At 42.6% G+C, this 13,936-nt stretch overlaps 1 protein-coding gene across 23 annotated transcripts in view; it reads left to right on the plus strand.

The window, feature by feature from the left end:
• MTUS1 (microtubule associated scaffold protein 1) overlaps positions 1-13,936 on the plus strand; it is a 209,323-nt gene that overhangs the window by 133,248 nt on the left and 62,139 nt on the right. For all 23 annotated transcript variants that reach the window (XM_008168470.4, XM_065597998.1, XM_065597999.1 and 20 more), the window contains one exon: positions 4,780-4,997. In XM_008168470.4, the coding sequence (XP_008166692.2) occupies positions 4,780-4,997 (218 nt within the window). The remainder of the gene's footprint in view (positions 1-4,779; positions 4,998-13,936) is intronic.

Consider the following 13,936-nt stretch of genomic DNA (forward strand, 5'->3'; position numbering starts at 1 on the left):
GAGGTAAGGTTAAGATTTTGTCACAGGTATTTTTAGTAAAAGTCACAAGCAGGACATGGGCAATAAGTAACAGAAGCCTAAGCCCCCTGGCCTGGGGCTGGAGCCCTGACGCCACGAGGTGGGCCAATAGCTCGGAGCCCCACCTCCACGGGGTTGAAGTCACGGAGGTCTGTTAAAGTCATGGAATCAGTGATCTTTTGGACTAAATCCATATCCTTACTCATAGGGTATGTCTACACTGCAATAAAACATCTGCAGCTGGCCTGTGTCAGCTGACTCTGGGGCTGCGGGGCTATAAAATTGCAGTGTACACATTTGGGCTTGGCTGAAGCCCGGGCTCTAGAACTCTCACCCCTCATGGAGTCCTAGCATTTAGGACCTGGGATCTTGCACGGAAGGGTGGGTCCCAGATCAAGCCAGAATTTCTCCACTGCAATTTTACAGCCCTGCAACCTGATCCCTGTGAGCCTGAGTGATCCGGCATGGGCCAGCTGTGGGTATTGTTGCAGTGTTGACATACCAATAAAGTCACTTGGGGTAACACAAAAGGTTCTGGTTTAGTTCTATAAACTCAAGAAAGCAGTAGAAATTCTCAAGGGGATAAGCTTTGGGATGTGGCAAAACTTAGTTATTCATAGGGGCAGAATTTCAGTTGCTATTCAGCAACGAAGTGCACAGATGTAGAAACTCAAATGGTTGTCAGGATTGAATGTTTTGTTTAAAAAAAAAAAAAAAAAATATGGACCAAGCCACTCCAAAGTAGCTCAGGTAAGACTTTACAGGAGTGCTTACATTCCTTGTTATACCTAGGCTCTTAAATGTAACAAGTATATGGGATACACCCTACTGATAAAATAGTTCTTCATTTTCTCCTCCTGCGCAACTTCATATCAGATTGGTCAGACTCCCAGTGGAGTCAGGGGAACCAGTTCCTAAATTTAAAAAAAAAAAGGCTTTCACAAAGAGGTGAGTCTGGCTCTGATTCAGCTGAATGGCAGCTGCATTCATTCAGCCAGACAATTGTATTATAGAGCCCCAGGGTGTCAGGAACCCGAGTCTTCAGCAGAGCCAGTCTCCAGGCAACCCAAGGAGCTGGTCTGTAGTATGCTGCCTAACAGGCCACACCTCCTGTTTGTCTGCTCACTCTTCCAACCAGGCTCTTAAGCCCAGCTGCTGCAGTTCAGTGGCTGCTCTAAGTATTTGCTTGTGTGGCTACAATAGCTCCTGTTTCAGAGTAACAGCCGTGTTAGTCTGTATTCACAAAAAGAAGAACAGGAATACTTGTGGCACCTTAGAGACTAACACATTTATTAGAGCATAAGCTTTCGTGGACTACAGCCCACTTCTTCGGATGCATATAGAATGGAACATATATTGAGGAGATATATATACACACATACAGAGAGCATAAACAGGTGGGAGTGGTCTTACCAACTCTGAGAGGCCAATTAATTAAGAGAAAAAAAACTTTTGAAGTGGTAATCAAGCTAGCCCAGTCCTGTCCTTATCTTGGTGCCCCAACCCTTCCCCTGCCCCACTGCACTCCAGGTAACCAGATTCTGACCCTTGGCTCTGGTTCCTGACTACCAACTCCAGCTCTGACCACCGGGCACAACTGCGCATATCCTGGTCATTGGCACAAGGTAGATCTCTGAGGCTAGGAAGAGTTCTCAATTGAGGACTGTCCCAAATGTGTGCAATGCACTTTTCCCAGAAATGTAGGTATTTGAAGCTCTAGCCAATATGCACTGACCAGTTGGGTGCAGTTTAATAAAATATCCAATTCCTTGTATGTTGACAGATGAGCACAGCGGTCTACATAATTATGAGGATGACCCTATCTAGTAACATTGCTTGTGAGATCTGGAACAGTCTGCAGTGTTTAATCATCAGAAGTTAAGTGCAATGGCAGTTAAGGTGACCAGATGTCCTGATTTTATAGGGACAGTCCCAATTTTTGGGTCTTTTTCTTGTATAGGCTCCTATTACCCCTCCACCCCATCCCAATTTTTCACACTTGCTGTCTGGTCACCCTAATGGCAGTAGACACTGAATTTAAAAATGGACTGGATTGCATATTGTTATAAAGACACTCTCATTATTTCCTGAGGGTGGGGGCGGCAGCACTCAAGGACTCTTAGGGGGGAGAGTGTGTGGGGGGAAATGTATACATTACCTTGAGGAGATCCTTAACACATGGCAAAGGAAAAGGACCACGATTGGTTTAATTTTCCTGAATGAGGACTCTGCTTTCAAATGTTTGTGTAGTTGCTCTAAGCCACCTAAGGTTGTTACTAACAATATTGATACGTTAGGCTAACAATTCAAATGCATTGGTTCTCAACCTCATTTCAGTGATATGATAGAAGGATATTGATATACTGAATGTATCAATATTATTTCACTGGCCTTTAGAGCTTTTGAAGGACTTTATAAACTACTGATTATCATGCATAAGAAATTTTGGACTTTTTTTTTCTATTTTTTCCATCACCTCTCTCGAATCGTTACAAATTTAGTTTCCTTTGATTCTCAGCTTTAAATTCAATGAACCTTGATAGTTAATCTAAAGGCTCATTTGTCTTGATGTTTTCATTAAACTACCTTGGGATATCTATATATTGCATATAGGATTTACTCACAGCCTGTGAGAACTATAGGGAGACACTGGCCCTGCTTGCACAGCTACACACTGCTGACTTTCCAAATTGAAGGCTATAGAGAAACCTTGTACACCTGGAAGAATCAAATACTGAATTTAGATATGTTGGTCTCTTCTGTCGTGACATGATCTAGTTGTGACACTATGCCCCATGTTCTTCAGAGATATTATTGTGATATGATTATGGCATAACTATGATGTACTTTATGCAAAATAGGTCATGTGAGATATTGAAAAGGTTATGATTTACTGAATATCATTATCCTATTTGACTGCATGTACCATTTTGGTATCTGAAATTAGGAATATTGTCTATGCATCTATTACAAATGTACACCCAGGGGACACCCACTAGGCAGAAGACACTCAGGTTAGATGGCTGGCTGGGAAGGGCCATTAGGGAGAACAATAGGGTTTAGAAGATGCTAATCTCCCACCGGGGAGCCTTCCTGAGGATACTACAAACAGCCTCTGACTCATGACTGCTATGACACTATGGGATCATGTGACCAAGTCACCTGGTACTGGACTCTATCATAGAATACTTGTGTTTTTCCACTAAAAGGCATGGGGACTGAAGTTGGAGAAAAAAGGGTTCCTGCCATATGCAAAAGCTATTTTAAGGCAGGGGAGTGACATCATCCTGGGTTCTTGACTGACTCTGCCCAAAGGAGACACTTGGAAACATCTGAGAAACAAGGTCTAAACTTGGGGAGAAGGGCTGAACCCAGGCTGGAGAGATTTCTAATCGGTGAAAGGTATATCTGGGGTTTTAAACTGCAAGCAAGTTCAGCTTGCCATCAAGAATCTCTGCAAACTGACTAAAACAACAATTAGGGTGAGAATTTGCTACTCATATCCAGTTTCTTTAGTATATTAAGCTTAGATTGAGTTTTTGTTTTACTTGCTAAGTAATCTTCTTTGATCTGTTTTCTATCCCATACAATTACTTAAAATCTATCTTTTGTAGTTAATAAACTTGTTTTGTTTTGTCTAAAACCAGTCTGTGGAAATCATTACTTGGGGCAGAAAGCTGTATATATTCCTCTCCACATTGAGGGGGAGAGCGAATTTCATGAGCTTACGCTGTACAGTTCTCTGTGCAGCGCAAGATTGTATAATTTTGGGTTTGCCCTCCAAAGGGGGGGGTGCACTTGAGTACGTGGCAGTTCCTTAGTTGAGCCTTCCCATGCAGAGCTGCACCTGGGTGTGTCCCTACCTGTGTGTGGGCTGGAGGGGGCTTGTGGGCCTGTTGCAGCAGTACACTGTAAAGGGAGCCCAAGATGGTGGGTCATGTGGGCTCAGTGGTATCCCAGTTTCAGGCAGCACCCCAAGGTTGGGGTGGTGGTGGGGAACCCATCATACTAGTGCTGTTAAGTGTCAGAATTTGCCACGTTACAATATTAAAGTAGGTAATCCTCAGGCTGTGCATAAAGGGATAGGGGAAGCTTAAAGTGTATTGGATGTTTGACAGATTTAGTAAGTATTTGATCCATGACAGACATTATTAGTACTAAGAAAAGTGCTCCAGGTTTGGCTAATAAAAGGTAAATGTGAACTGAACATGGTGGAATCTTGCAGTGGAAATTAAAGTATGAAAGGGATCAAATACATGTAGGGAGAATGCTTTAATATATTTAGTAACTTCCAGTTCAGGAAATGTGAAATTGTTACAGACCTGGAAAATAGATGACATTTAATGTATGAAAATTAGACAATTCACTAGATAAACTTAGAGGTGAAGAAAAGCTTTAGAACTAAAGAACCACTTCAATTCTTTCAAAATGCGAATCAAAATTGCAGTGTAAAGAGTTAGCTGACATGCACTTAATGAACAAATGTAAATGCATAATCAAGAGCAATTTGAGTTGTATATGGCTTTTGTGGTATGAGAACGCTGAAGCTGTTGTACAGACCCTTATCCTCAAGACCATAATGCCATTAAAAAGTAACCCTTTTGACCCAATCAAAGTGGTTCAGGAAATGTTTTTTAAAATATTTGTTTCTATTTCCTTTGTGTTTTGACTTCCAGCTTTGGTAGCTAGTAAAACTTCAGAAGTGAATACTTTAATTAGAATGTCTTTTTTGTTTTGTTTTGTTTTTTGTTTTTATTCTAGTTGAGAGAGGCAAGCAGAGGAGTCCTAAAAGTTCATGTATACACACACAAACCTCTCCAGCTGTGCATTCAACTGAAACAAAAACACGCGAGTTGGCACAATACAAAGCAAAATGTGAGAACCAAAGTGACATTATCCTGCATTTGAAGAAATTCTTGGCAAGCAGTAACCAGAAGTTTGAAGCATTAACAGTTGTGATCCAGCACCTACAGTCTGAGGTAAGGCTATCCAAATGCAGTAGTCTTTGCTTGAATTTGGTGCTGTCTTCTGAATCTGGCAGGGCCTCTGGATATTTAATTTGTACACATAACAAGTCTTCATTTGAGTCATCTGGTGAATCTATGCAGCCAAAAAACCCCACAAAACCCAGTGGCAGCAAGTCTTGGAACCCAGGTGAAGTGGCTCAGGCTTATGCTGTTGGGCTAAAAATAATAGTGTAGGTGTTTTGAGCTCTGAGACCTAGCCAGGCTCCAGCCCAGGCCCAAAAGTTTACACTGCTATTTTTAGCCCAACAGAGTGAGCTTGAGTTACTTGACCCAGGCTCTGAGACTCACTTGCACAGGGTTTTTTGCTGTGTAGATCAGTGTTAACATGTCAGGGCTGAGCCCCAGCACTCTAGACTTGACAGTTCAGAGCTCTGGCATCAGTGGGCTTGCCATGGCAGTTACGAAAGTTTAAAAAAAAATTGCTTGAGCTCCGGCATCTTTCATTACATATTAAGCACTGGTGCAGATGAACCCATAGGAACCTTCCAGTAGGAGTGCTTTCTTTTTTTTCCCTATAGCATTCATTTTTTGTACACTTATCACCTTTTGTTTCATCTCTAAACTATATATATGTAGTATTGTGTATCTCTCTTCCTATGGGGGAAGTCTTCATAGAAATGTAGGCTGTGTCAGCATTTGTTACCCTTCTCTGGGCCTTTTTTCTAATAGAACCTTTAAGATATGACTACAATTAAAAACAGTATCCAAGATGAGGTTCTTTGCCTTCAATGCCTCCTCAATGTTAATTGAAGGCCTCCAATTAATCATACTCAATATATGTCAATACCATTAAACTGTCCCTTGCTAATGCATCCTAACATTGACCACCTGCATTGAGCAGGTGTTCATTATTCTGTTTACCATAATTTGCAGATATCTTCTAGTGACTTAATTTACTTGACAATAAGTTGTGTACAACTAGTTCAAATTATTACATCCAATATATACACTGTACTGTCTCCTATCTACTGTCTTGAAAACCTTCTGCAAATAACATGCGCATATATATATAGATCATTGGGTCACTGCCATAGCCCTGTTTTCTTCTGCTTTGAAAGTACAGAGCTGTCTTTGCAACTCTTAATGACACCCCTGGTATCAGCCAGTCAAAAGCTAAAATTTATTGTAAATATTTTCTATTTGGATACTTGGCCCCATAGCTCTTACTTTAAAAAGACTTGTTTTGGTGGCATGTAAGGATGGTGTTACATTTGACGAGCAATCCAGTCAACGCTTAAGGACCCTTTAAACATGGTTTGCTCTTGTACAAAAAACCTAGATTCAAGTGATTCAATTTATTATTTCAGCTAATGGAAGCAGGAATATTCTGTGACATTGTTCAGCTTCTGTGTAAAGGGTAAGCATCTTTCCTGATCATTTTGAGAGACACAGAAGACCCAGACAAGTATATTACCCTGTATCTGACAACCTTCTCAATATTTCACCAAAGGGAGTCATATGTGGTCTCTGCTGAAAGTGAAGAACTACTAATTGTCATGGTTATTGCAATATGTTTGATTTGGAAACAATTTGAGTTATCTAACATGTAGGATATTATATTCCAAATCTGATGGGAGTGAAACCTGTCACCTGAAGAGAGGAAATCTGAGAGCTAACCCAATTAACATGAGAACAATGGACATCTGTCAACTGAGCCAGTTTGTGTTTACAGTCTGGGCTAGATGCAGGGTTCAGAGTTTACAAGGACAAAAAGAACCCCATTAAAAGTCTCTGAATAGGGACCCCTGAATTGAATGACATGAGTCTGTAATTGTATAAAAGAAAGAGGACAAGAAGACTGTCAGTAGGGTGGGCAGGGGGCGGGGGGTGCTCCATGAAAAGTGGATCCCAATTCTTTGGACTTGCCAAGCTCTACAAAGGATAACCTTGGGGTGAGAAATACTTTTAGACAGGAAAGTAATTTATTAACAAGTATAAGCTATAGATTGCATTTTATGTTTTTCTTCTACCTGTAACTTTGTTTCCAAATTTATGTTTGCTTGTATTTGAATTTTTACCTCAAGCTCTGTTAAATAAACTGCAACTGAAGCCAATTTACATTTCCCTTTGAAGACTGCAAACTGATTAGATTGGCATTTGAGCCAAATTATCTTCAGGACTATCAACTTCAGAAGATGCCTGCTATTAAAAGCTATACTATCAAAATTCATTATTTGTAAGATCTGTATTGTCTCTCCTATTCTCTTAATAGCCACAGTTTAACTGAAGTCCTAGTGCCTAGTAAACTTCCACACATTTGAAATAACTTACTGCATTTTCCTCCACTAAAAATGGACTCTCTAGAGTTGCTGTTAACTAAAATTCTTGGCAAAACACAGACAAATCCAAATCCAGTCCCACTGGAGTAAAGTAACAGGAGGGCACTCTGTCTACTAGATCTAATTAAAGAAATATATAATGGTACAGTACTGTTTTTCCTAATCTGACACAGGTATTGACCCCATAGTTGGGCCCTAAATCTACCTTTACTGTATGCCTGTAGAAGCATTATCTTGTATTTGTCAATACTGTATTAGGAAATTATCAGTCAACCATTAAGCTATCAGAATTTGCCCAGATTTCTATAGTTAGACTTAAGATTCATTAAGAGTAGTCTTTATAAATGTGATCTGCTTGAAGTGTGGATAACCAGTTTAAGAATTGAGATTTCTTGACCTTAAAATTCTAAAACCCAGCTTTTACTTATCGGGAATTCAAGTAACTTTCTCTCAATTATTATTGTAATGTTGCTACAACAAACTAATGCAAGATAGTGATCTTCTTGGCAGCTAGAGTATTTATTGGAAATGAGCAAGGCATCTGACGTAAATGTCAGAAACTGGACTGGCTATTGTTAAATGTGTGTGCACTTGCAGTGTTAAAAGGACACATCAAATTGACATCTAGTAAATTAAAAATGTTGTCATTATACCTGTTCTGTTGTCCCTTGCCAAGTTTTTGTGGCTTTATATCGTGCTTTCCTGTTTTTAACCTCAACAAGCAAGAAGGGGAACAATGAAACTCAGAATACTCAATGTTATCAAATGCAGGCTAAAACTAAAAATTCTTTCTTCTATTGTAGTAATCTTGGTAGGTGATGGTTGTAACTGTAGCAGGTTTTAAAAAAAATTGGAGCAGTGTGGTTTTCAGATGATTATTGACTTTAACGCTTCGATATTCCTTTTATCAACTTATTCACTATATTAATCTCCTAAGAATATGATAAATGTGAAGTTATTTACATTAATAGAAACCACAAACCTAGTTTAAAAGATCTGGCATAATGTGTCTTTAGTAAACTCAGTAGGAACCAGAGTTTTACATTAAAACAAATGTGAACCCCAGATTGTACTGTCATAATCTCTTGTAAAACTATCAGTGAGAATGAGGGTGCTCCATGTTGCAGACAGCGTGCTGAAAATATGTCCATTTTTACCCTCCTAAACCTTCCCAGCCAATACGGAGACCTCCTGCTTGCTCTTTGATTGTAACTGGGCCACCTTTTGTTGTAAAATAAAAAATGATCCATACTTTGTGTAGAAGTAAAACTCTTAGATATTGCTGTTTGTTCAGACAAACGTTAAATATTATGAAACAGATTTTTCATCCACTTCGAATTAAAAGTCCAAATGTTTAAAATCAAAGCCAATCACTGAAGTACCAATGAACTCACTTGAGCTCAAAACAATAAGTTGGGCTTCACCTTTTGAAATTCAGTGCCAATAAAAAATATATTTTCTCACACTAATAGAAATAGACTAATTCTAGACATGTCAGTCTTCTCCACAGTATTAGCTAGAGTAAATCTTCTTTCTTAAACTTCATACTCTGAAACTATTCTGTTGAGGCTTATCTTTTAGGTGAAAATAAATTGCATTGTGGTAGCTTTGTGCTTGAATTGCGTGACATGGCCACTGCAGTGATATTAGCATAGATCTTGCCTAAGTCATGTTTTTTTAAGTAATACATGAATTGTAATTATTGTACATTTGTGTCCTGTTTAGAATAGGATGATTGTACTTAAAATAGAATTATTTTATTTGGACTACAAAATATTTATATACCCATTACAGGTCTGTTGCATCTTACGCGCATTTAACATGCGCAATTTCAGCTTTATGCGGTCGGCAAAAACAAAAAAAGAGAGCAAAATAACAATTTTAATACTGTACCTGTAGTGCGGGTGATTCCACCTGCCATTCAACTCAATGTAATTTTGACTATACGTGGTTTTCGCTTTACGTGCTAACCGCGGAACGGAACCCCCGCGTAAGATGAGACTTACCTGTATATGCAAGACAAACTTAAGGATAAGATACTTAAACTGTGCTATAGAAATAAGCTACTGAAACTTTGAACAGAGAACAGAACAGCTTAGAGAAATGTTGGATGAGAAGCAGACATGTTTGGAGCACGGTCATGGATGGGTATAAACCGTTCAGGAAGGAAAGGCCGGGGGAAAAAAGGTGTAGGAATTGCACTATATGTAAGAGAGCAGTATGATTGCTCAAAGCTCCAGTATGAAACTGGAGAAAAGCCTGGTGAGTCTTTGGGTTAAGTTTAGAGATCAGAGCAACAAGGGTGGGTATCTGCTATAGACCACCAGACCAGGAGAAGGAGGTAGACGAGGCTTTCTTTGGACAACTAACAGAAGTTTCCAGATCACAGGGCCTGGTTCTCATGGGGGACTTCAATCACCCTGACATCTGCTGGGAGAGCAATACAGCAGTGCACAGATAATCCAGGAAGTTTTTGGAGAGTGGGGACAACTTCCAGGTGCAAGTACTGGAGGAACCAACTAGGGGCCGTGCTCCTCTTGACCTGCTGCTCACAAATATGGAAGAATTGGTGGGGGAAGTACAAGTGGGTGGCAACCTGGGCAGCAGTGACCATGAGATGGTAGAGTTCAGGATCCTGACAAAAGGAAGAAAGGAGAGCAGCAGAATACGGACCCGGGACTTCAGAAAAGCAAACTTTGCCTCCCTCAGGGAACTGATGGGCAAGATCCCCTGGGAGGCTAATATGAGGAGGAAAGGAGTCCAGGAGAGCTGGCTATATTTTAAAGAGGCCTTATTGAGGGCACAGGAACAAACCATCCCGATGTGCAGAAAGAATAGCAAATATGTCAGGAGACCAGCTTGGCTTAACAGAGAAATCTGTGGTGACCTTAAACCCAAAAGGAAGTTTACAAGAAGTGGGAACTTGGACAGATGACATAGAAGGAATATAAAAATATTGCTCGAGCATGCAGGAATGTAATCAGGAAGGCCAAAGCACAACTGGAGTTGCAGCTAGCAAGGGAGGTGAAGGGTAACAAGAAGGGTTTATATAGGTATGTTAGCAACAAGGAGGTGGTCAGGGAACGTGTGGGACCCTACTGAATGGGGGAGGTAACCCAGTGACAGAGGTGGAAAAAACTGAAGTACTCCAGGCTCTTTTTGCCTTAGTCTTCACGGACAAGGTCAGCTCCCACACTGCTGCACTGGGCAACACAGTATGGGGAGGAAGTGAGCAGCCCTCAGTGGTGAAAGAACAGGTTAATGACTATTTAGAAAAGCTGGACATGCACAAGTCCATGGGTCCAAATCTAATGCATCTGAGGGTGCTGAGGGAGTTGGCTGATGTGATTTCAGAGCCGTTGGCCATTATCTTTGAAAACTCATGGCGATTGGAGGAGGTCCCGGACGATTGGAAAAAGGCAAATATAGTGCCATCTTTAAAAAAGGGAAAAAGGAGAATCTGGGTAACTACAGACCAGTCAGCCTCACCTCAGTGCCTGGAAAAATCATGGACCAGGTCCTCAAGGAATCCATTTTGAAGCATTTGGAGGAGAGGAATGTGATCAGGAACAGTCAACATGGATTCACCAAGGGCAAGTCATGCCTGACCAACCTGATTGCCTTCTATGGTGAGATAATTAGCTCTGTGGATATGGGGAAAGCAGTGGACATGATCTATCTTGACTTCAGCAAAGCTTTTGATATGGTCTCCCGCAGTATTCTTACCAGCAAGTTAAAGTAGTATGGATTGGATGAATGGACTATAACGTGAGTAGAAAGCTGGCTAGATCATTGGGATCAACGGGTATTAATCAAGGGCTCGATGTCTAGTTGGCAGCCAGTATCAAGTGGAGTGCCCCAGGGGTCGGTCCTAGGGCCGTTTTTGTTCAACATCTTCATTAATGATCTGGATGATGGGATGGATTGCACCCTCTGCAAGTTTGCAGATGACACTAAGCTGGGGGAAGAGGTAGATATGTTGGAGGGTAGGAATAGGGTCCAGAGTGACCTAGACAAATCGGAGGATTGGGCCAAAAGAAATCTGATGAGGTTCAACAAGGATAAGTGCAGAGTCCTGCACTTAGGACAGAAGAATCTCATGCACTGCTTCAGGCTGGGGACCGACTGGCTAGGCGGCAGTTCTGCAGAAAAGGACCTGGGGATTACAGTGGACAAGAAGCTGGATACGAGTCATCAGTGTGCCCTTGCAGCCCAATATGCCACTAGCCTTCTTGGCAACATTAGTAGGAGCATTGCCAGAAGATCAAGGGAAGTAATTATTCTCCTCTATTTGGCACTGGTGAGGTCACATCTGGAGTATTGCATCCAGTTTTGCCCCCCCCCCCCACTACAGAAAGGATGTGGACAAATTGGAAAGTCCAGCGGAGGGCAATGAAAATAATTAGGGGGCTGGGGCACATGACTTACAAGGAGAGGCTGAGGGAACTGGGCTTATTCAGTGTGCAGAAGAGAAGAGTGAGGGGGGGGGATTTGATAGCAGCTTTCACCTACCTGAAGGAGGGTTCCAAAGAGGATGGAGCTAGGCTGTTCTCAGTGGTGGCAGATGACAGAACAAGGAGCAATGGTCTCAAATTGCAGTGGGGGAGGTCTAGGTTGGATATTGTGGGGGGGGACAATTTCACTAGGAGGATGGTGAAGCACTGGAATGGGTTACCTAGGGAGGTGGTGGAATCTCCACCTTTAGAGGTTTTTAAAGCCTGGCTTGACAAAGCCCTGGCTGCAATGATCTAGTTGGCATTGGTCCTGCTTTGAGCAGAGGGTTGGACTAGATGACCTCCTGAGGTCCTTTCCAAACCTCATCTTCTATGATTCTATGACATTGCTGTCAGTCCTCAAACAGTGGCAAGAGGAGGATTGGAATTTTGATTCACAGTATCCAGGAACGTTTTACAGTGAGATGCATCCTGGTGAGATAGCCCAGGAGAATTTGCTGGCTGGAACCCATGTGGTTAAGAGGATGATGAGAAACTAAACTCCAGAGGGCATGACAACTAAGAAGGAGATATCATTATGTCAGACTGTGGAATAGGAGAGACAATTATGAGAAGCAATGTAAGCATGAGTTAAAGGAAGTGTGATTTAAAACACATGTGGAAGTGGGTCATCAATCTATGAGCAGCTATAGTTCTGGCATTTCCTGACTGAGTGCTTAACTCTGTGCAACTATAACATTCTCAAGTTAATTTTCTCTTATTGGAATTTCCTAGGATTTCAAAAATGAGAGGATTTAGAAATCGCTGTATTTTCAATGTCTGTCTCAGTGAGCATGGCTATATTAACAATACAGCATTTTTTTTCCCAATAAAGACTCAGGAAATTGAAGTCCCATGAACTGCCACTGGAAGCAGATCAGTTGAAATTGCTCTAAGACAGCGGTCACCAACTGGTAGATCGCAATCGACTGGTCGATCATGGAACCTCTGACATTCGATCTCAGTCTCAGTCACTGAGACTGTAAGAGGCTCCACGAAGGACCGGTTGAGCAACAGTTTGGCAGTGCAGTGGGGCTAAGGCAGGCTCCCTGCCTGCCCTGGCCCTGCGCTGCTCCTGGAAGTGGCCGGCATGTCTGGCAGTGGTTCCTGTGGGAGGGAAGGGGACAGGGTCTCTGTGTGCTGCCCTCGCCTGCAGGCCCCACCCCTGCAGCTCCCATTGGCCAGGAATGGGGAACTGCAGCCAATGGGAGCCGTGGGGGAGGTGCCTGCGGAAGGGGGCAGAGTGCAGAGCCACCTGCCCCTCCGCACCTTCTTCCCCTCCCCCCCCCCCCGACCTGCTGCTGGACATGCTGGCTACTTCCGGGACCAGCGCAGGGCCAGGGCAGGTAGGGAGCCTGCCTTAGCCCCACTGCACCGCTGCCCGGGAGCCACCTGAGGTAACCCCTCCCAGAGCCTGCACCCCAACCTGCTGCCTGAGCCCCGAGTCCCCTCCTGGAGCCAGCACCCTGCACCCCATCCCTGTCCCCCAATCCTGACCCCCTTCTGCACCCAAACTCCCTCCCAGAGCCCACACCCTGAACCCCTTCTGCACCCCAAACCCCTTCCCCAGGCTCAGCCTGGAGCCCCCTCCTACACTCCAAACCCCCCTGCCCCAACCCCTGTCCCAGGCTGATGAAAGTGAGTGGCGGGGGGGGGAGGGGAGAGCGAGCGACAGAGGGAGGAGGGATGGAGTGAGCGGGGCATAGCCTTGGAGAAGGGGCGGGGCAAAGGGTGTTTGGGTTTGTGTGATTACTGTTGTTTCTACATTTTCTTTGAGGTAGATTGTGGGTTGCACTTAAATTCAAAGTGATCTTGTGCTTAATAAGGTTGGAGACTACTGCTTTAAGGTTACGTCTATAATTCAAATGCTGTGGCTCATTGACCAAAAAGCTTTACCCTTGCTTGTGCATGCTTTAAAAATTTTAATCAATCATACTGAATATGCAGTGTGAAATAGATGATTTAAATCTATTTAAATACAATAAAACACTACAGTGAAATGATTGATAAATGAGTTATTTAATTGAGGTGGCCTTCTGTTGTACTGGGTATGCTGGGATATTTCAGAGTGGTCTCAAGGCAGAGAAGGCTGCCTAATATAAGGGCTCTAGTACTGGGT

The sequence above is a fragment of the Chrysemys picta genome, chromosome 5 (genome assembly GCF_011386835.1).
Source record: "Chrysemys picta bellii isolate R12L10 chromosome 5, ASM1138683v2, whole genome shotgun sequence".
NCBI lineage: Eukaryota > Metazoa > Chordata > Testudines > Emydidae > Chrysemys > Chrysemys picta.